This window comes from Trifolium pratense, linkage group LG3, assembly GCF_020283565.1.
Source record: "Trifolium pratense cultivar HEN17-A07 linkage group LG3, ARS_RC_1.1, whole genome shotgun sequence".
NCBI lineage: Eukaryota > Viridiplantae > Streptophyta > Magnoliopsida > Fabales > Fabaceae > Trifolium > Trifolium pratense.
Window position 1 is genome coordinate 42,831,933 of NC_060061.1, and position 23,234 is coordinate 42,855,166.

The following is a 23,234-nucleotide window of genomic DNA, read 5'->3' on the forward strand; positions in this document are numbered from 1 at the left end:
GAGGATCTGAGGTTCGATACCAACTAAGTTATACTTATGAGACACATGCACAAATATCTACGTGATAAAAGATGATTTAATAAATTTACAACCAGAAAAAATCAATCTAACCTTCTTATTGTAAATTTACAAAAAAAAAAATGATTTGATAAATTCAAAATTAAAATTATACTGTATATTCGTTATATAATAAATGATGTTAGGAAACAACCCTTTTTGACTAAGTGTTAAGAAGCAACTTAGTAAATAAATAAATTTATTTTAAAATCAATTAGAAGTAATAATGGGATTGTATACAAAAAAAAAAAAGAAGTAATAATGGGATTGAATAATTTCACTATTGAAATTTGGTTATAAAATTCATTTGAGAATATCGACTATAGCTGTCAATCAAGCGGGCCGAGTAAATTTAGCCCCCTAAAAAAGACTAAGCCCCTCAGATAAAATATAGGTCTCAAGTCTCAATTTATTTTTTTTATTAAAAAAAATTTTGAGAACTAAGTTCTGATATTTTTTTCGAAAAAAAGTTTCGATTTTAGATAAAAACAATTTTGGAGATTTTTTCAGAAAAAAGTTCTGATATTTTTATCGGAAAAAAGGTTTCAGATTTTTCCAGAACAAGAGTTTCAAGTCTTTTTTCGAAAATTATTTTCGAATTTTTTTCCGAAAAAAGTTCTCGAATTTTTCGAGGAAAAAATTTTACGATCTTTTTTCAGAAAAAGGTTTCTGATTTTTTCGGAAAAAAAGTTTCCGATCTTTTTTCGGAAAAAAGTTCCGATTTTTTCTCGAAAAATAGTTTCTGATTTTTTTCGGGGAAACAAATTTTGATTTTAGATAAAAAACAATTCCGGATTTTTTTTTCGGAAAAAGTTCCGATATTTTTTTTGGATAAAAGGTTTCCACTTTTTCCGGAAAAAAGTTTCCGATTTTTTTTTTCTTTTTTCTAGGAAAAAAGTTTCGATATCAGATAAAAACAATTCCTGAGTTTTTTCCGGAAAAAGTTTCCAATCTTTTTTCGGTAAAAAAGTTTATATTATTTTTTTCGACAAAAAAGTTCCCAATTTTGTCGGGGAATAAAGTTTCGATTTTAGATAAAAACAATTCCGGAGTTTTTTTCGAAAAAAAGTTTTCGATCTTTTTTCGGGAAAAAAGTTACGATATTTTTGTCTGAAAAAAGTTTCAAATTTTCCCGCGAAAAAAAGTTTCAAATTTTTCCGCGAAAAAAGTTACGATATTTTTGTTCGAAAAAAGGGACCAATAATTTTAAAATTCTTCAAGACATGTTTTTCTTGAGTCTATGTTAGACTCAATAATAAGGCCCCACAAGGGACCAATAATTTTAAAAAATATAATAGGGCCGAGTCTAAACTAACAAATATAGAGAAATTTAATATATGACCTGATATTTTGGGCCTCATTAGGGGGCCTAATAATGGGATCCTCTAAATTGGGGGCCGTTTGACACCTCTAATATTGAGTAGGGATGACAACGGACGCCCATGGGTGCGGGTTTGACACTTATCAAACCCACACCCGAAATCATCACCCAAACCCAAACTCAAATGCTGTTCGGGTGGCAAAACAACACCCACACCCACACCCATTGGGTTCGGGTTTTTCCACCCAAACCCAAACCCGCAACACATTTGAAAATAATTTGCAAATTTAAGAAATTAAATTCCAACATAGACTTTGAATTAAATTACAACTAAAATTAAGGTCTTCTAAGGAAATTCAAACATAGACTTTCAAGAAATTACAATATAGACTTTCAAGAAATTAAATTACAACTAAAATTTAAGGTCTTCTAAGGAAATTGAGGGAGACTATGGGGGTAATTAGGTAATTATAAAATATTTCGGGTGGGTGTATGGGTTTCGGGTGTGGGTTTGACTGATACCAAACCCACACCCATATTATCGGGTGTCACCCGAACCCGAACCCAAACTCAAACCCAGTCAAATCGAGTTTCGCCCGTTGACTTGGGTTTGGGTTCGGGTGGGTCTCTCGGATTTGAGTTTTTTTGTCATCCCTAATATTGAGTTCCAAACCTAGAGCTGAAATATGGATAGTGCACATGGTCATCACTCATGTTGAGATATAGTCTCATAATGGTTAGAAGAGTTAACATAACCATAAATATAATGTTTTAAAGTTTTAGATAAAATGTATAGTGTCAAAGTGCTGTTAGTACAATGTGACCAATATGTTAATCCAATTCAGTGAGACTCTGGTCGGTCCGACAATTCAATGTGAGACAGAAGCATCATGAATGAAGTAGTGAATATGCAAAGCAATCATTTTAATCTTTGCCATTAGTCGTCTCTAATTGAGAGACCTTGAAATTTTCATCCCCTTTGAATGCTTTACACACCATAGATTCACTCATAAGTTTGACTGAGTTTGTTTTTCTCATGAACTTCACTTTCGTTTCTTTAACCGTCCAAGTTGCGCTCCACTGAGTTCAGCTTTGTTTTCTCTCGATGAAGCTGACCTATGCCTTCCAATAATTCCATTTTTTTAAACCTCATAACATATACAAAATCTCTTGGTCATACATAATCTTCATATTAAAATGTTTAATCACTACGTTCTCATCATTTTTCTCCAAATACATCCTTAAATTCAGGATTTCTGCTCCCTAATAACTTTTCAATGGCTATAAATTATACAAAATCATAGTTTAAAATTTCTTCCACTACGTTAGAACCTGTCCAATCAACCCCACGAGTCTTATATTAGTCTTTTTGCTTCATTTTACTTTTGGAAATTACAAAATAATGATAATTAGGCCGGCTTTGACACTTTATGTCGAGTTCTTTATTAACCTAAAATGAAAGATGTGATATGGTATGAATATTGTAATTATAAGCGAGAACAGTCATCATTTTATAAGCTGATATTGTAAGATTGATTTATGTCACACTCAAAATTTTAAGATAGAGAAATATTTTTGTAGGCACAACTACAAATCTTTTTTGTTTAGGCACACTCACATCACCTCAAAAAATTAAAAGATAAAAGAAATAATTAATATTACTTGATGTGACTATTTTATTTCACTTTTATTTTTTCTCATTCATGTATGTGTACCTAAATGTATTTCATTTGGGTTTGTGCCTATCTAAGAATTATTCTTTAAGATAATATCAGAATCTATCTGAGATATGTTAGGCAACTTGAGCTCTATTGTCAAGCTACCACTATGGGGTCTCACCCTAGATATTCATTCTTGAACAGTTCAGCGTGAGAGAGTGTGTAAAAGAGTTCTACATTAGATAAAAAAAAAATGACCTAACTTTTTGTTTATATGTAGAAGTAGTTCTTGTTTTATAAGCTTATTTTATATAGAGTTGAATTATGTCTTATCTTAAATTCTAACAACATCAAGTACAAATAGCTCCTCAAGCCTATTCTTCACTAATTGCTGAATTTTGTAATTTTATAAATTATACTTTAAAATCATTCCATAATACTAGTAACTAACTAGGTGAAGCAAAATGCAATCTTTCTAAAATCTGCTAGCCAGGTAAAAAGTTTCATATGACATACTACTTGGTCCATTAAACCCGGAAATGGTTATGTTTCTTTATAGCATTCAATTCAACAATGTCCCAAAGAGGGGGGACAAAAAAGTAGGAAGTAGAGGGACCAGAACTTATAAGTTCCAAGCAGATTTACTCCTTCTGCAGATTATTTTGACATGAAAAAAATGAAGATTTCTTACAATGATTCATTCCACTTTAAGCAATTATGGCACTACCAGCCAACCCAATGAGTATCATTGGTCAATGAGGGTCAAGTGGGATCTTAACTGTGACTGGCAGTGAGTTTTTTTCTTTTTCTTCATGGTATAGTGGAGTTCTAACTTTAATAGAGTATGATGACTACATTATACCAGAACATATGAAGAGAGCAATTCAACAACATTTTGACAACAATCTAAATGGTTAACACAATTCAAATATCCATAACTAATTATGCTTAATATATGATTAACACATATCAAGTGTTAAAGCATTGAACATTAACATAATTTCATTAACTATTAATTTGGACGTGATTAACCGCAATTGTTTAACGTTCAAATCTAAATGCAGGCGAGTGCCTAAAAAATTATGGTAATGAATTGTGAACAGTGTAAAAAAAAGGGTTTACAGAACAGTGTAAAACTTATGGTAAATGAATGTGTTCAAATCTACAATCAAATTTATGGTTAATGATTTTACCTCAGTGATTGCTGAATTTCTACCTAGTACATATTACTGTACTGTTTATTTATTAATGATGTTGCAAAACACTTGAGCCAAAGTTTTCGCAATTGCCGCGTTTCATCATCTCTCTCCTCCTCTCTTTGTACGACCACCTCTCATACTCGGTGGAACTTTGTACACATAAGGATTTGGAAATGCACCCACCAACTTCAATAAAATTACAAGTAAATTTCTTTGAATGTATGCATTTTGTCCTCTCCATTTTATATGTTTAAACCCACTTACCTCGTTTATAGATTTTTGTTTTATGTCATTTCTTGTGTTTCAAACAACCTAAAGACTTGGACATTTGCTCTCACGGGACTTGGATTTGACGCAGTAATTGCATCATGTAGTTACTCGTCTTAACCGTCCGATCTAAAATTGACGATCGAGATTAATTATAGTTAATTTTACTAATATGTAATTTGAACCATCTAATCTAAAATCAAAGATTGTGATTTAAAACTACATGGTACTGCATGTTGCTTAGCAGCAAATATGGTCTGCTGCGTCTTCCTTTAACCTTTGTTGAATCCACCTTTTTTGTTACATCGCCTCTTCCTCTCATTTAATCACAAAGAACCTACAAAACATTGCACCGACAAAGACAATGTGCATGCACAAGTACAACAGCTCTTTTGTGTGGTTGCAGTCCCATGTTCACTTCTTTAGTTCCCAGTTGAAGCCTCAACCATGTTATAGGATGATGGTAGGCATAGGGTGGACATTTTTTTTATTTGAAAGACAACTGAAAATAGGGTGAGGGAGAGGCTACCCTGGTCTGTGCTTTTAGGGCGTCCATGATTTTGCCGCCATGGACGAAAGTAGTGGTCAGCGACTTTTAGGACGCCCATAATTCAATTAACCCGTGATTGTAAATCGTGGTCCATTGTGGACCACCAATAGTAGTCGTCCATGGTAGAATCGTTGGTTTGTGATGCACGCGAAGACTAATATCTTGTTACTTGACGACATTGTCAAGCTTGTCCAAGTCAATGACAAATAAGACCCACACATGCCATGTAAAATAATGACGATAAAATTTAGACAACCCAGTGATGAAGGGACCTCAATGTAATACGATGAATACCTAAGGAACCAAAATTGCACAAGTGTACTACCTTAGACTTTAGATACTAAAAGTACAGCTAACTAAAAAAACTAGCTCTCTGTTTTATTTTATCCATCGTTGCAAAGAATCTATTCCTGTTCCTCACCAGGAGCTGCATTGAAGAACACCACCCACTAAGTTTGTTTGCCTCCATTTGTCCTGGCGATTTTCAGTTAATCAGCTATGGATCCAACAGGGTGTCATACATCTACTCCCCTAGCCCTTATTTAGTTTTTATCATCAACAAGTTGTTCCATTAATAAGTGAGATATAGCACTTGTCACCCAAATGTGCAACCGGTAAACCACTGAAGTTAATAATACAAACAAACAAATATACAAAGGAACTTTTAGTAGAATTGGCATCAGTTCAAACTCAGGTGTGATGAATTCAAAGGTTTCTCTTCTGTATTACCTTTCCCCGGCTGCCCATGCCTACACACACAATGTAATAGGCAAGAGCGTCTTCTAGTAAGAAAAATAAATCTAGAACGTTGTATAAAACAATAGATAAGACAATTCTCTCAAATCACAATCTCTTATTTGATATATCCGCATGTATTCCACGTTATAAGGCTATACTTATATTCTCATTTAGGAAAAAATATTTTAAATTCCATTTTGCAGAAGAGAACTGGAAAAGGGCAAAAGTTTACTTCATCAATCAGACAATGTGCATTTAGAAACTCGAGTCTAAGAGGCAATTCAATTTTTTCACTCCGATTTAGCAAGTGGCAACAAACATCAAACTATAAGAAAGTGTTAGATGATACTTCAACTCAACAATATTCTTAAGGTCAATTTGGTTTCAATTGATAGATCTCTGGAGACAAAATGTACAGGCCAACTACTATATAGAGAAATATCTGACCTCAACTCCTATTAACCAAAAAAAGGTCACCTCCCAAAACATCTCATTACTGAGGAGGTAAGAGCAGAAGTCAGAAATGTCATTCCAGCAGATCCACCAGGAAAGTATGATATAGCATAGTACCCAAGTGAGAGAACCTACAAGTATAGACAAAATCCTTTAAATGCAAGACTATAGTTTTAGAAAGGAGATTAAATATTATATACAAAAATCTTTAAGCAAGACAAAATTCCCACACCCCACTTTCTTGAAGCATGTTAAAAACACAGCACAACCATCACACAAAGCCAGCAACCGGCAATGTGGAAATAGTAGCTCTTAAAGTTAAAATTATATTGGTTTTGCTACGATGAATAATTGTTGCTATTCACTGTAATATATTACGCTCAAAAGTCAAAAACTTTGGGTATACTTTAATCAACATAAAACGCAGATGACGCGTGCTTAAGAGCAAAGCTTCAAATAATCATTTTAAGAATACAAGGAATTATTACCTGTACTACAGAGAATACCACAGAAAGAATGTAGCTGTGACGCACCATTGATACATATATGGTACCTATCATACTGCCTAGAAAGACCAATGTAAAAGGAAGCCTCTGAAAAATAATGGCAGAGAGACAATTAGAAAGTAGGACAAAAGTTTATCAAAATAGAATGTATTTTTCTGAAAAGTCCAAACTCAAACAAAAGCAACTGATCAAGTTTGTATACTTTCATGCCAGCAACAAGAAACTAAATTTTCGTTACCTCCTTTGACAACATGTGAGCAAGCTGATACTTTGGACCCTTGAGAGCAAAGAATGATCCAATAATGAGTCCACACCCAAGAGTAAAGCATATAGCAAACTTTTGGGGCATAACCACCATGACAGGCAAGAACAATGTAAAAGCAATGAAAACAAAGAAGACCCCACTTGCCAGAAACAGACCAAAATAAACAAGTGCTTTGCCAGAAGGAACGCTACTAGTGGCAGACTGGAAGTTGCCAGGTAGATCTCTCACACCTTTGGAAACCCTAAACAATAAGAGAGATAGCATAACTACTTGAGGACAAGTTCAGGCAAATCTATTCAGTATTGGCTAGCATGTCCTTTCACCAAGATGTAAGAAATCTATTTATGAAAAAATTAATACAGGGGACATTACAAATATCCACCATCTGTTCTGTTATGCTACAGTATTAAACAATCAAGGAAAGAAAGTAACAACTGAAGAAAAAATAGCAATGGCATCTATCATGTTCAGATAAGGCAGACAGAACAGACAATTTTTACATGTAATTGTTCGGAAACTTGTAACCAGACTGTACATCACTTTGCATGAAGACAACAAGGAGTTACTAACATCAAGAAATGGAAATGGAAATGAAAAGCTCATGCAATGGTGTATATATATGATTGTTTCCATTATATGAAAACATAATGTTGTCGCCAAGAAAGAAAAAAAAAAACTGAAGTTAGAGTAATATCATCCAAGACATGAATGGTTTTTACTCACTACAAACTCACAATAAGAAATAGAATCTCAACCTCAGCTCTCTGAATACTCCTTGTCTCAAGCATAAAGTGCACATCCTTGAAAATTAAAATAATCATAACTCGGCCTCTTACCCCTAAGGTTCTCACTAATACAAGAATGACTGTATGACAGTATTTGGCCTTGGTGAAAAAAAAAACAAAATAGATTATCAGCAAAATTTGTTTGCCACATAATAACAGAGGAGCGATGAAGTTTAGATGAGTCAATCCTAACTGTACTATTACATTGGAACACATCTATGAAGGATTGAATAGGTTGAGCCCACTCAAGTTATTTTTGAATTATTTCAGATAATGATGCTGCACCTCTACATTTCTGGATGTTCAACCAGATACGAAGAACTTATGTTGCTACAGCAAAAAAGTAACGACCACGTGCCAACTAACTGCAACTCAAGAACAGTTGGCAAGTGGGAGTGGCAACTGTTAGAGATAGTTTATTAACAGCAACTCAGTAGACAGTTATAACTAGCTGTAACAGATAGTAAACTATCTCTAACAGCAACAAACAGTAATGGAGACCTTAGAGAAAATGTGGTGCGCAACAGGCATGGTTGCTTTCTCACTTTCCAGAAAGGATAGATGACTATAGTCTACAGATCTAACTTATCAACTCCTTAGACTTTGTTTGGGAGTTAGAAGGGAAATGGAGGGGAGGGCTTTGGAGGGAAGGGGAGGAAGGAAAAGATAGGAGAATCACTCAAGTTTTTGAGTATGTATGAAGGGGGTGGGATGAAAATACTTGTGAGTAATATTTCTTATTTTAATGTATTATAGAAGAGAAGTAATGATTTTGAATATTTATTCAAAATCCTCTAAAACCATCCAAAGCCTTCCCCCAATGCATTTTTTGAGTTCCCCCATATTGGACGGTTTTAGTCCAATAACAAAAAAAAAAAAAAAAAAATCATGCAAGAAGGGGGACTACTTATCATTCACTTTCCCTTTACTCGTTCCTTTATCCTCAAAACCCTCTCATCCCTTTCCCTCCAAACTCCCAAAGAAAGCATAAATGTACCGATACACATGGAACCCAAACTATGTGGGTAGCCCACTGAACATGTTTCTTAGCATGATTGCTTCCTTCTCATATCCATATGGTTTACTGCAAGATCTAATCTTTTAGATCAATAACCAACCAAACTCCCATAGCTACCTTCATATTTTCATAACTTAATCCCCCTTTGTTCTTACTCGCCAAATCACATTACATTGTTCCAAATATAAATTTATAGGAAAACGTAAATTATACGAGAAAAGTTGGGGAATTAACACAAAAACAAAATAGGGATACCTACGCTAGAGGTTGCAAAATTATCCATTATCCATTCAGCCCATTGATACATAAAAATATCCAATCCAACTCAATTGGGTATTTCTGTAGTCAATAGCAGGCAGCAGCATTGTGTACCGGTCCCTAGGCGCTACGTGAAACTCCGTTCCGTTGCATATTTGCATAGCCCCATTGGCTGTAGTGACCAAATAGAGACTGTAGCAGCCGCTGCAGTGAAGCTCCTTTAAAAACCTGAATATGCCCTCAACTTATACACAGCTTCAAACCGGGCGTAGGTTCGCTGGAAAGTGAGTCTTCATCGAGTAAGCTATTGTCGTTTTGCCTCCTTTTCTTACTTTTAGGCCATTTCACCCTAAATATTATTTTTAAAATTGGGTTTCAAATTTGTAACAATGAACTTTGATTATTAGTTATGAATGTCTTTAATTTTGTGTATCCTTCTATTTTTTAGTGTTTATATATGTGTGGAACTATGGGATAAGTTTCTTGTATAGTTTCCCTAAACTTCAACGTAGAGGCTACGCTTCTACCCGCTATAGCTCTAGCATTTTGGGGGTAAGCTATCATCCATTGACTAGAGTATATTGATTTTAAATGATCTGACTTTACTAAATCCATTAAATTTATTGGATAGATAATGGACTTCTCAGTGATATATCAATTAAGACCTGTACATTTTTTATGCTCTGAACATTTTTCACAGTCAAAGCCTAAATCTAGTCACTGTTGTCTATGATCTGAATGATTTTCTGCCTTTGCTGCTTATATTGCAGCCAGCATTAAATTTGTAGTCACCACTGTCAATGCCTTCACGGTTGCAAGTTTTGCTTGCCTCATATGCCAAAGGAATAGATACATACATGTACTAAATTTTTAAAAGCCAGTGGTCATTTCTACAAATTGAAAGTGAAAAATGGGTAACTTCAAGCCATTCCCCTACCAAACCACCCACTCATCTGAATCACAGCAAGTTATACTTACGTGAACTGGATAAAACTCCTAGGGCATGTTTGGGAGTTGGGTTTTGGAGGGCTAAGTCTATATTTTTATATATATTTGATATTTCAAAAAATTGGAACACCATAAATGATCATATAATATAATACTTGAACCACACTTAATTCATTTTGGAAAACATTTTAGTGTCCTTAATTTAAGAAAGAAAAGTAAGCCCTCTCCCCCCTCCAAATCTTTTCATCCAAATATTCCTTTGAAGTTGTCGGGGTGCGCGAGGGTGATGATAGCATCAATAGAGAAAGAGAAGAGAAAAGAGGTGAACTGGATACAACTCCTAAAGTTGCGGGTGCGCAAGGGGTGATAGCATCAATAGAGAAAGGTGAACTTTAAATGCAAAAAATATTAATATTTTGAATGGATAGGTTGGATATCCATCCATTAAAATGGTTACTGGCTGGGGTGGACTTGTATCCATTAAACATGTCATGGACAAATTGGACATTTCAAAGGACCTCAAATGCAGTAATGGTTAATCTGATACACTATAGCACCACTATTTGACAACACTTTATACTAAATAGCTTATCGCAAAACCCAAAGTGGTTTGTTCACGCGCATACACACTTTGTTAGACCCTCGATACAGAAGATCAACATTATTAGTAATACGAAGTTGGGAAAGTATGGTCAGGATTTAGGATAACTGTAAAACTGTTCAGGACAATTAGGCCAATAGAAAGAAGAAGCAATTTTCAAAAGAGGGCTAGAGAGAGTGGGTACATCAAGTATTGTAAGAAAGGTGAGAGTCAGGACAGGAAAGCTCTAGATCTATCAAATGCAATTATTACAACGGAACATGGGATAAGGAAATGTTACTGTGGAATTTTACATGTTATTAACAGTAAAGGTAATATTTCAAATTCAAGAATATCTCTCCTAACTCTACACCTTTCATCATCTTAAAATCTCAATGTTACATCTCAAACTTACCAGACTTATTTCATCTCCTAACTCCACTAATTCCAGTTCCACACAAAATCCTACCTGTCTCTCTATTGATCCAAATGATGTCTTAATGTCTCCTCATTTTTAACAATAAGTACACAACAACAAAAATCAAGCCTTATCCCACTAAGTGAGGTCGGCTACATGGATCAAACGATGTCATAATGTTCTATCATAAATCATATCTCCATCCAACTCATTAATCTCTAGATTTTTCTTAATAGTTTCTCTTATAGTTTTTCAAGCTCTTCCTCTGCCTCTAGTGATTTACCCTTCATCTGATCTACAAGTCTTCTCTCTACATGCCCAAACCACCTAAGCCGAATTTTCATCATCTTTTCTACAATAAGTGCTACCCCCCAACTCCCTCTCTAATGTTGTCATTTCTAATTTTATCCCGTCTAGTCTTACCACACATCCTCATCTCCTCATTTTCAAGGTAGATTTAATTTACTCATTCATTCTAATCAATCAAATAAACAGCAAAAAAAAATCAATCCATGGATATTTTTTTGGTCTAGTAGCTTAGCGGCTAGACTCAGACACTTTAAGTAGGAAATCTGGGGTTTCAACCTCGTCCCCTCCAATAATGTCTCTAGTAGCTACCAGCTGAGCTACACTTCCGAGACAATCAATCGATAAGATTAAAAATGAAAATGTTAAACAAAAATAAAACTAGATATACACAAGCAATTCAACATTCTCTCATGAGTCATGACATAAAAAAATTCTATTTTTCATAAGCCCAAATAACACAAGCAACTAGATACACATTCAAATCATATTACTTATAAAATTGAACCATTGCTAAATTAAACAAAACATAATAATTCTCGTATATGGTGAGAAATGTTGTGACTTACACACTGAAAGTACCAGAAACGGTGTCGTTAGCAGACCTAACAGCAGATTCAATATCGAAAGGGAAATTGGCGGAATCATCATCCTGTGAGGATTGAGCAGAAGCGTATGAGTTCCAATCAGCGAGCAAAGACGACGAAGGTTTGAGATCGTCCTCAGTGGCTCCTGAAAACCAACTTTGCATTTTGAATTTGATCAGTGATTCACGAAATTGAAAGAAGCAAATGTGAAATGGTTAGAGGGTTTGTTCTTTGATTCGGTTCTGCGTGACCGATCGGAAGATTGAATCGGAGAATTTGGAAGAAGTGTTCTGATGAGTTGCAGATTTACGAATAGTTAGGTTCAGTGCTGTAGGTGCTCTTGATTGGGATGATGACGGTGGTTACTTTTTTGTTTTTTTGGTAAGGGTGGTTACTTTTTTGTTGAATTTGTTTTAATTATATTTTCTCAATTTCTGTCAAAAATAATCACTTTTGATTTTTATTTTTTTTCCAAATAGTTTAATGACTAGAAATTCTATTTAAAGGTGAATATGTGGAGTGTCTCGATTCGAACTTCGGCTCTTGCACATTGCGATATCCCTACCGATTAAGCTAAGCTCACGGGAACTAATTTCTACTTTTTTTTATATATTGAAAAACTTTTTCAAATTCATTACTCCAACACACGAGACCATTAAGAATAGAGTTCATCAACTCAAAATTTAATCTTCAAATAATTACCAAAAATTATAAACCAAACATCTTTCGCAAAAACTGGCATTTTTGTGGTAGATTTGTTTTTATATGACGTAATTTAATTCTTTTGTTAGTCTACATTTCCTTTTTTATCTAGTATACTAGTGACAAGACTTGCAAATTTTAAATGCAGAGAAGTGTAGAATTGAACCTAAACCACTGCATATCACCGTTCATGTAGCTATCGACTCGGTTGTCCTTACAAAACTTGAAGTTATTTAATGTCAAGTTAAATATTTTGTTGATTCACATGTTGGCTATCTCAAACACACAAATGTTAGAAACAATTGACACATAGATTGAGTTTCAATGGAGGAGCATAAGCTAGGCAAAAGAGAAGAGGACCAAAGAGAGATTATAGGAGCTCAAATCTTGCCTCACCAACATATCCAAATCACCTAAACTAGCAAGAATAACGCTAGTTAACTGAATTGACAGCAAAGGAATAACACTTGGCTTTTCCAAAGCACAAGTTTTGTAGGTATGCTTTCTATCAACTGATTATAAAAAAGCTGCAAAACTGATAAAATATTATTTCTAATGATTTTATTCAAAACTGCAACTATCAACTCTAGTTTTGATCAAAAGTTTCATAAAACACTAAACAATATTTTAAGTACAAAAAAATGAACTTTCCATAATAATGCAAGTAGAGGCCTTCAAGTGTTTAGGACCATCAATGGCGTGAAAGTTTCACCAAGAGGGTACATAATGGCTCTTTGAATCCAAGGTGGCATTCATGTCCATTAGTGTTTTTGGCTCTGCATTCCCACAAACCTGTGTTGAGTTTAAGAGAAAGTGCAAGGGAGAAAAGAGAAGTAGCTCTAGTATCGGAAACCCCTTTTAGATTCGAGAATTTGAGATAGATTTGGTTTTGCACTGTTAAAGGGAGTTATCTATAGTTAGTTGGTTAGTATGTAGCTCTGCTCACTCGACAAGTTTCATTAGAGGTTGACTCAGCTAGTAAGATAGTTTATCGAGCAAGTTAGCGAGTTAGTTAGCTTGCTTAGCAAGTTGGTTACAATATATTCACTTGTATGTAACACAAATCTCTTGTTTGTATAATTCTTTCTGTGAAAATTTGATTTCAGAATCAGTCATCAATGGAACTTTGTCTTTGTGTTCGATTCTTTCATTTCAAAATATGGTATTGAAGATCTTTTGAGCTTTATTGCCTCTGCTCTTGAGAATACCGCCAAGGCATGCAACTGTTAATGGCAGCAACGGAGTCGATCCTTTGCACATGTAACGTGCTGATCCTTCGCAAAACCCATACTACAATCATCCGGCTGAAAGTGATTCAGCAGGTTTTGTTACGCTTTTAAGATCTAAAAAGAGCGATAATCATGAGGAGAAAAAAAAGCTTAGGTTTATGATGGTTCAGCACTGTACTGTTACCATATCGTTTTGATCCTGATTCCTGCATATCAGGTAAAGCATCATCTATATGGATGTTGCTGTGATGGCTAGGAAAAACCTAGCAGTGTGATTCTGGCGAAGAGATTTCATAAGGAATTAGCATAACTTAAGCATAATCATTTGTCTATTTCTAATTATTTTACAGAAGCAAAGAACTCGAGCACTATCGGCCTTTCTCCAAATACAATTATCCTATGAAATACTCTTACAAAGTGGTGCGCAATTTGAAGAAATTTAAAGATGAAATCATCCTGTTTCTTATGGGATTAAACGAGTTCTCAGATATTGCCAATGGATTCTATTTCTGATATGAACACAGTTTTTTCTAGCTTTGTTCAACATGAGAGGAAAACAACTTCGATATATTTGAATATCCGCGTGTGATTGTGTATGCGGCTGATGGTAAAAACTAAATTCAATTATTTTCAGATTGTTGTGGAGTACTCAAAATTTTCAAGAGTTGAACTTCAAATACCAAAGGCTCCTGTGCATGAGAAAGAAGGCTGCGTCGAGGGCCAAACTGCAATAAACATGAAAATGTCTACATATCAACTAAATTCAAATTGATAACTTGACAAAAAATAAAAAGTCTCCAAGGCTTAGCTCAAATGGTTGAGGTGCGAGTGTGAGACACCCGAAGGAGTATGAGAAGAGGTATAAGATTCAAACTCCAATTACAAACATAACATACGAACAAATAACCTATGTATTTAAGTGCAAGTTTAATCTAACCTCTTCAGGTATTGGCTTCAAGTTCTCATTTACATATCCTACCGATGGTGGAATCAATGCTCTTCTCTTTCCTACACAAGTGAAGCCAATAGTAACGACAATGACATGATCAGGAGATACAGTTTCCACAAATAACAGTCGCGAATACATTATATATGGGACTAATTAATATGTAGACCAGATCGATTCTCATATACATAATACATGTATGCCAAAAGTTTGAACTAAAAATACATAAGAATCATTTAAAATAATAGTCGCGAATACATTATATATCTGATGATCAGTTATTCAATGAACCTGAAAAATGAATATTTGCTTATATATGAGACCAGAGGGACTATATCAAAATCATCCGAGGAAACACTGGTTTGTGAAATAATGATGATATACCTCCAATTCTCATGCCAGTCAGGACCTGCTTTAAGCCCAATATCATCTGTTCAAAATGCAACTTGCATAATGAGATGAGTTCTCTTAGTCTTAATCATAAGGATTGAAGAATATTAGGAATAACTAAGAGAGTCAAAGTTTGTGGTAAATTCCAAGTGAAACTGACCTCATCCTCATCCAAAGGAAGTATAATAGGATTGCTTTCTCCACTGAATTGGTCTACTGTACTATATTGAATTACAGTATGAAACCAAGCAACATTAGGACAGTTTGAAGGTAAGATATATTGTCTTAAGCATAATGCAAATTCCATTATTATTGCAATATAAAGACGAGAGAAAGTAGTGCGTGTTAGTTTCGCCACTAGACTATTCGGAGTATGAAATTAAATACCTAAAAACAAAGTATCCATTTGCACGTCTGCATACACAATTGAATTCAACCAAATCACCGCCACGTGCTTCCGGTCCTTCCCCTTCAATAACATCTAATTTGAAAACTATTATGAGTATCTAACTCCATTGGCTAAGTAAAATGCATTAGGTTTAAGCTTAAGAAAATTTAATTACCTTGAACTCTCACTCCATTGGCTAGCTTCAAAGTCCTAGAGGCTTCACATAAAAATAATAAATAACATATCACAATGCATTAGACTGAACTTTTAAACAGATAATGCAAAAGAAAAAACAGACAAACCTTATGACTTGTGGTTCATTCATGTCCATGATTGGTTTAGCCAAAGAAGGAGTAACATGGCATAATATTTGGTTAATACTCATAAACTGAAGAATCAACCTTCTTGAATAATATTTTTCCACTGTTAATATTGAAATTTTGTTGTTCAAGCCCTTTGCATCCACTATGCATCTGGATTATTCATTAGGTGTTTGAAACAAATTGTTAAGAGACAAATGTTTATCAAGAAGCATGATGACTTAATTGATTCAGAATAGAAAAGGTAATAGCACATAATAATCAAAATTTATCTGTGTTGCCAAAATTTTATTAATTTTCCAACAAAAAATGGTTTAGTTTTCACGGAAATATAAACATGGTAAAATTAATAAATATTAGACCTTGGAGTAGCAGAGGCAGCAGCAGCACATAGTGGAAGTGAGAGAAATGATAAAATTCCCATTCTTAGGCCAATGCACCACTCAAATTCAAAGCTTTGAGTAAAGCATTATCTCTTTTTTTTTTTTTTTGGTACAAGTAAAGCATTATCTCTTTTATTTTTTGACGAAGTAAAGCATTATCTAGTTTTTCCACATAAGCTTCCCATTTAATAGTTTGGACCGACCTGACCCCACATTAGGTTTTTTATTTTATTTTTTTTTGACAGAAGGAAACTCATGACATTTCATTAGCAATAATAAAATCGATACAAGAGGGTACATCAATGAAAATATGGAAACTAGCTAGAGATGAGGCCACATTTGCTAATACATGAGCGGCCTCATTGGCTTGTCTCCTAACAAACTCAACCCGAGAGTTTCTAAAATGAGAGTTATGAATATATTGACAATCTTTAATGACATATCCTAACCCAGAAATATCTCTTGCTTTGCTATGAAACTTTGCAACAACATTCTTAGAGTCAAGTTCAAAGTCTACATTCTCCAATTGCAACTCTTGGACCCACTTCAAAGCATGGAGCAAACCTACCGCTTCTTCGGTGTTGATATCGAGAATGGGGGAAAACCATTCAGTTTTTGCAAGGACAAAACTCCCTTGATCGTCTCGGATACAAATACCAATCCATGTCCTATTACGCCTTATAGAGAAAGAAGCATCAACATTACACTTATATCTTCCTGCAGGTGGTTTTGACCATACCGAGTCAACATGTTGTTGTTGCGAAACGGTTCGTCGTTGTTGTTGTTGTTCCTGTGCTACATTCCATTCCATGATTAAGTTTCTTGCTCGGTCACACACCACATGTAGTGTTTCACTATGATTCTTCTATATTTTATTGTTTCATTGCTGCCATAAACTCCATAACAACGCTGCAAAGAGAGAGCGTTCAGCTGTTCCAAGAACCTCCAACATAGAAAAAATTGTACCAGTAATTTCGGCATATTATTAATGTGTTGTTGTATCATGTTCCACCAGCCCACATTCCGCCACAAAGATTCACTATTTTTGCACAAAAAGAAAACATGGTGTCCGTCTTCTAAGCCATCATCACATAGCACACAAGAATTTGGACAATTAACACCTTTTGCGTTAAGACGAACTCTAGTTGGAACACAGTTACGACATAACCTCCAAAGAAAATTCCTTAATTTAGGTGGAGATTTTATCGTCCAAATTAAATTCCAGTGTCCCAGAACTTGTAGGTGAGAAGTATCAATAGCATCCACAACGCAATAACGATAAGCACTTTTAACAGAATAAATACCATTCTTCTCATATCTCCAAATAATCTGATCATTCTGAACCGACGCAAGAAGAGGAGTTTTGAGAATTTTTGTTGCAGTATTGTCATCCACTAGGTCTTGAATTAAAGGGGCATTCCACCTTTTTTTCATTGCCTATAAAGATGTCAGATATAGTCATATTTGCTAGTTCCTCATGCAAATTTGGTGGTGTTGGAATGATTGACTCATCTGAAGTCCACCTATGATTCCACATAGGAATGTCATGCCCAGACCCAACCACCCATTGGTAACCATTTCTCACTACAAATTTTGCACTCCAAATGCTACGCCAAACGTAACTTGGGTTGTGACCAATGCTTGAACTAAGGAAATCACTTCAAGGAAAGTATTTAGCTTTGAAAATTCTAGTGATTAAACTACCTGGATTGGTTAATAAGTTTCAAGCCTGCTTACCAAGCATTGCATAATTAAAAGCGGTAATGCTCTTAAAACCCAAGCCACCCACATTTTTGTGCATCGCTAAGCGTTCCCATGATAACCAATGAATACCTTTTAGCCTGCTCCTGATTGTGGCCCCACAGAACGAATTCATCATCTTCTCAATTTCATCACTAAGAGAGTGTGGAATTAAGAAAATACTCACAATGTAAGATGGAATAGATTGCAGAACTGACTTGATCATAGCCTCTCTGCCTGCTTGAGAGAGACAACGACTACTTCAAGAATTAATCTTTTTCCAAATTCTATCCTTAATGAACTTGAAAGTGGCCTTTTTACTCCGACCTACCATAGAAGGTAGTCTGAGGTATTTTCCAGTCCCCGGAACTTGTTGCACTCCTAATAAATTAGCTATTGAGTTCTTGATAGGAGATGAGACATTTCTCCTGAAGTAGACCTCAGATTTCAGCAAATTTATTGATTGGCCTGAAGCAATTTCATAAGTAGAGAGAATGTTCTTCATAACCAAAGCCTCATTTTCTTCTGCTCTAAATAAGAGGAAACAATCATCTGCAAATAATAAGTGAGAAACAATGGGTGCATTTCGACAAATTTTGGCCCCATGAATATCACCTCTATCCTCGGCTTTTCGGATAAGGGCTGACAACCCCTCAGCACACATGATAAATAGTTTAAGTTTTCCGGCTTTTTTATCTAGATTATTTAGATTTAAGAAGAAGAAATGTGTAACACCCAATGTACTCTTAATTAGGGTTTATAGTTGATTTTTGGGTTTTTGGTTGATTTTTCATTTTTCGGTCGATTTTAGGGTTTATAATTGTTTTTTGGGTTTTTGGCCGATTTTTTGGGTTTAGGGCCGATTTTTTGGTTTTCGGCTGATTTTTTGGGTTTTTGGTCGATTTTAGATTTTTTGGCCGATTTGTTGTGTTTACAGTCGATTTTAGGTTTTGGGCCGATTTTTTGGGTTTTCGGCCGATTTTTGGAGTTTCGGGTCTATTCTGGGTTGACAGTTCATTTTAGGTTTTCGACTGCTTTTTTGGGTTTAGAGTCAATTTTATTAAGATAAATAAATAAAATTAAGTGAAAAAAATTTAATTACATTACCCAAACAAAGAATTTTACTTCACCACTTTATCCAAACAATAGAGTTTGAAAATCAATGGAATTCAATTTAATCAATTGAATTGCCTAATATTTAAAATCTCTTAATTTCTAGAATCCTCATCCAAACACACTCTAAAGATCCCAAATGAATCAAGCCATGACGAATTAATGTCTTTTATTTTTTTTTTGAAAAGACAAATTAATGTCTTTAGAGTAACTTGTTTAAGAATTACCTCAAAATAAAGATGGAGACTTTCAATAACAAAAATGTATTCCATATTATCTTCTTATTTTTATGTGAAACATACATTTTCTTTACACTAAAAATGAGAATTTATACAAAAATAATATTAAAACTAAAAATAAACCTAATATTATTATTTTAGCACAAATTTTATAGAAAAAATATTTTAATTACGCAAAAGATAATGATGTACAAAAACAAAATAAAGAAATTTATGAAAAATAGAAAGAAAATAACAATGTGAACTATGCGATCCGATCCCATTATAATCTCGGCCCAAGCCTGCCCACTCCTAACGAAAATTCGTAGTCCGTCACATTATACAGAAAGAAGGATCTAGAAGTCAAATCTTCTCAACGGAAAAATAAGCAATCGTCAGAGAAGGATCTAGAACCCTACTAAACTCTCCTTATATAAACCACTCACTTATCTTTCTCCACTTATACAATATACAATTCACTTTCTCTCTCTCTCTCAAAACCCTAACCTCTTTCGTTCCCACTTTCTTTTTCTTCTACCTCTCGATTCAACAAATCGATCTACCATGTCAGATGTCGAAACCTTCGCTTTTCAAGCTGAGATCAATCAGCTTCTCAGTCTTATCATCAATACTTTCTACTCCAACAAGGAGATCTTTCTTCGTGAACTCATCAGTAACGCCTCTGATGTAAGTTTTCGATTTCTTTTTTCTTTTGATTTTTAGGTTTTGTTGTAGTTGTAGATGTGTTTATTATGCTTGATCTGTGATTTATTCATGTTGTAGATTATAATTGAGATTAGTTATTATTGCTGTTTACATGTTTATATAGTTTTTAGGTTTAGTTTTGCTTTGAATCACCTTGAACTTAGTGATTGATTGTGTTTCTAGGTTTAGTGCATTGAATTTTGCACGTTTTGGTGTAACTTAGCTGATATGTAGGGTTTATAATTGTATATTTGGTCTTGTTGTTAGGGTTTTGTAAATTTGTAGTTTAATTCATTAGATTTGTTATATTGTTATGTTACACGCATTTGATTACTGTTAGTGATAACAACTTTATTCCGGTTTGAGTGGATTGATTATATGCAATTGAATTGGATGATTGTAGGAGTTTGTAGTTTTGTTTCTGTTATAAGGTTTATTGTTGCGAAAACTGTGAGTATGAACGTTTGTTTTCATGGATTGTGTATTTGACTCTGATACTGTAACATGTGTAGGCCTTGGATGAGAGATAGAGTGATGGTAGGAGTTTGTAGTTTTGTTTCTGTTGTACGATTTATATATGCAGAAATTGTTGTGGGAGTATGAATGTTTGTTTTCATGGATGATGTGTTTGACTCTGATTATGTAATATTGTAGGCATTGGATAAGAGTTAGAGTGATTGTAGGAGTTTGTAGTTTTGTTTCTGTCATACTTTTTTTTTTTACGTAAAAACTGTTTGTGGGAGTATGAATATCTGTTTTCGTTGATAATGTGTCTGACTCTGATTATGTAATATTGTAGGCCATCGATAAGATCCGTTTCGAGAGTTTGACAGACAAGAGCAAGCTTGATGGACAGCCAGAGTTGTTTATCCATATCATCCCTGATAAGGCAAACAACACTTTGACCATCATTGACAGTGGTATTGGCATGACCAAAGCTGGTAAGTAGAGTTTCTTTTCCTGCTTAGAATTTTAATTCAGTTTTATTGTAATGTAGGATTGTTAAATTGATGGTGGTTTCTAATGAGTTTTGTGAATTGCTTTTGTTGATTCTTGCAGATTTGGTAAACAACTTGGGTACAATTGCAAGGTCTGGTACCAAGGAATTCATGGAAGCCATTGCTGCTGGTGCTGATGTTAGCATGATTGGACAGTTTGGTGTTGGTTTTTACTCTGCATATCTTGTTGCTGAGAAGGTGATTGTTACCTCCAAGCACAACGATGATGAGCAATATGTGTGGGAGTCACAAGCTGGTGGGTCTTTCACTGTTACCAGGGATACATCTGGTGAGGTTCTTGGAAGGGGGACTAAGATCACCCTTTACCTTAAGGAAGATCAGCTTGAGTACCTTGAGGAGCGCCGTTTGAAGGATTTGGTTAAGAAGCATTCTGAATTCATTAGTTACCCAATTTCCCTATGGATTGAGAAGACTATTGAAAAGGAGATTTCTGATGATGAAGATGAGGAGGATAAGAAGGATGAGGAGGGCAAAGTAGAGGAAGTCGATGAAGAGAAAGAGAAGGAGGAGAAAAAGAAGAAGACCATTAAGGAGGTGTCTCATGAATGGGACTTAGTTAACAAACAGAAGCCTATCTGGATGAGGAAGCCAGAAGAGATTTCTAAGGAAGAATACTCTGCTTTCTACAAAAGTCTTACAAATGATTGGGAAGAGCATTTGGCTGTCAAGCATTTCTCAGTTGAGGGTCAACTTGAGTTTAAGGCCATTCTCTTTGTACCCAAGAGAGCACCTTTTGATCTCTTTGATACAAGGAAGAAGCCCAACAACATTAAGCTCTATGTTCGCAGGGTCTTTATCATGGACAACTGTGAGGAGTTGATTCCTGAATATCTTGGATTTGTCAAGGGTATTGTTGATTCTGAGGATCTTCCCCTCAACATTTCAAGAGAAATGTTGCAGCAAAACAAGATCTTGAAGGTTATCCGTAAGAATTTGGTCAAGAAGTGCCTTGAGCTTTTCTTTGAAATTGCTGAGAACAAGGAGGATTACAGTAAGTTCTATGAAGCTTTCTCCAAGAACTTGAAGCTTGGTATCCATGAGGATTCTCAGAACAAGGGAAAGATTGCTGAACTTTTGAGGTACCACTCCACCAAGAGTGGGGATGAGCAGACCAGTCTCAAGGACTATGTCACTAGGATGAAGGAAGGCCAGAGTGATATCTACTATATCACTGGTGAAAGCAAGAAGGCTGTTGAAAATTCTCCATTCTTGGAGAAGTTGAAGAAGAAGGGTTATGAAGTTCTCTTCATGGTTGATGCCATCGATGAGTATGCTGTCGGGCAACTCAAGGAATTTGAGGGAAAGAAGTTGGTGTCTGCTACCAAGGAAGGTTTGAAACTTGAAGAAACCGAAGATGAGAAGAAAAAATATGAAGAGCAGAAGGAGAAATTTGACAATCTCTGCAAGGTGATTAAGGAGGTTTTGGGTGACAAGGTTGAGAAGGTTATTGTATCAGACCGTGTTGTGGATTCACCATGCTGTCTTGTGACTGGTGAATATGGCTGGACAGCTAACATGGAAAGGATCATGAAAGCTCAAGCATTGAGGGACAGCAGCATGGCTGGCTACATGTCAAGCAAGAAAACAATGGAGATCAACCCAGAGAACCCGATCATGGAGGAGCTGAGGAAGCGTGCTGATGCCGATAGAAACGACAAATCTGTGAAGGACCTTGTTCTCTTGCTCTTTGAGACTGCTCTCCTCACATCTGGGTTCAGCCTTGACGAGCCAAACACTTTTGGAAACAGGATCCACAGAATGTTGAAGCTTGGTTTGAGCATTGATGAAGATGCTGGTGAAGCCGATGCTGATATGCCTCCATTGGAAGAAGCTGATGCTGATGCTGAGGGCAGCAAGATGGAAGAAGTTGATTAAGTTCCGGTTTATTTATCTTTAAGCCATATATTTTTTTTGAGCGAATTAAGCTTTGTTTTTACTCTTTTTGCTATGTTTTGATATTTTTCCCTGTGGATTGTTGGCAGTATCAAATGCAAGTTAGGCTTACTTTTCTGGTATATTTTGAATTGCACGCGTGAGAATATCTGATACCTCGTTACATGTTCAGATTAGAAATTAAACTACTTAAAGTTTCTCCTTAAAGAATCCTCTAAGAAATTGTAAACTTAACATGTAATTTCAACTACTTTAAATTCTTACTTGGAGGGTT

General features: G+C 35.1%; 4 protein-coding genes across 4 annotated transcripts; 1 reads left to right on the forward strand and 3 right to left on the reverse strand.

Moving 5' to 3' along the window:
• Nucleotides 1-6,022: 6,022 nt before the first annotated feature.
• On the reverse strand, nt 6,023-12,307 carry LOC123912875 (protein transport protein SFT2-like). The gene is made up of 4 exons (XM_045963455.1): nt 11,897-12,307; nt 6,988-7,255; nt 6,732-6,836; nt 6,023-6,374 (listed from the first exon to the last, which is right to left on the reverse strand). Exons 1-4 carry the CDS (start codon nt 12,076-12,078, stop codon nt 6,264-6,266), a joined length of 666 nt encoding a protein of 221 aa, XP_045819411.1. The 5' UTR covers nt 12,079-12,307; the 3' UTR covers nt 6,023-6,263.
• A 1,845-nt stretch (nt 12,308-14,152) lies between these two features.
• LOC123912876 (peptidyl-prolyl cis-trans isomerase FKBP16-1, chloroplastic) lies at nt 14,153-16,414 on the reverse strand. The gene is made up of 8 exons (XM_045963457.1): nt 16,252-16,414; nt 15,872-16,042; nt 15,745-15,779; nt 15,569-15,662; nt 15,342-15,402; nt 15,176-15,221; nt 14,783-14,853; nt 14,153-14,570 (listed from the first exon to the last, which is right to left on the reverse strand). The coding sequence occupies exons 1-8, from the start codon at nt 16,311-16,313 to the stop codon at nt 14,466-14,468; spliced, it is 645 nt and encodes a 214-aa protein (XP_045819413.1). The 5' UTR covers nt 16,314-16,414; the 3' UTR covers nt 14,153-14,465.
• A 111-nt stretch (nt 16,415-16,525) lies between these two features.
• LOC123915155 lies at nt 16,526-17,083 on the reverse strand. The gene has a single exon (XM_045966302.1). It carries the CDS (start codon nt 17,081-17,083, stop codon nt 16,526-16,528), a length of 558 nt encoding a protein of 185 aa, XP_045822258.1.
• Nucleotides 17,084-19,605: 2,522 nt separating this feature from the next.
• Nucleotides 19,606-23,082, forward strand: LOC123912877 (heat shock cognate protein 80). Its single transcript, XM_045963458.1, has 3 exons — nt 19,606-20,030; nt 20,848-20,989; nt 21,108-23,082. The coding sequence occupies exons 1-3, from the start codon at nt 19,908-19,910 to the stop codon at nt 22,940-22,942; spliced, it is 2,100 nt and encodes a 699-aa protein (XP_045819414.1). The 5' UTR covers nt 19,606-19,907; the 3' UTR covers nt 22,943-23,082.
• The last annotated feature ends 152 nt before the right edge of the window (nt 23,083-23,234 follow it).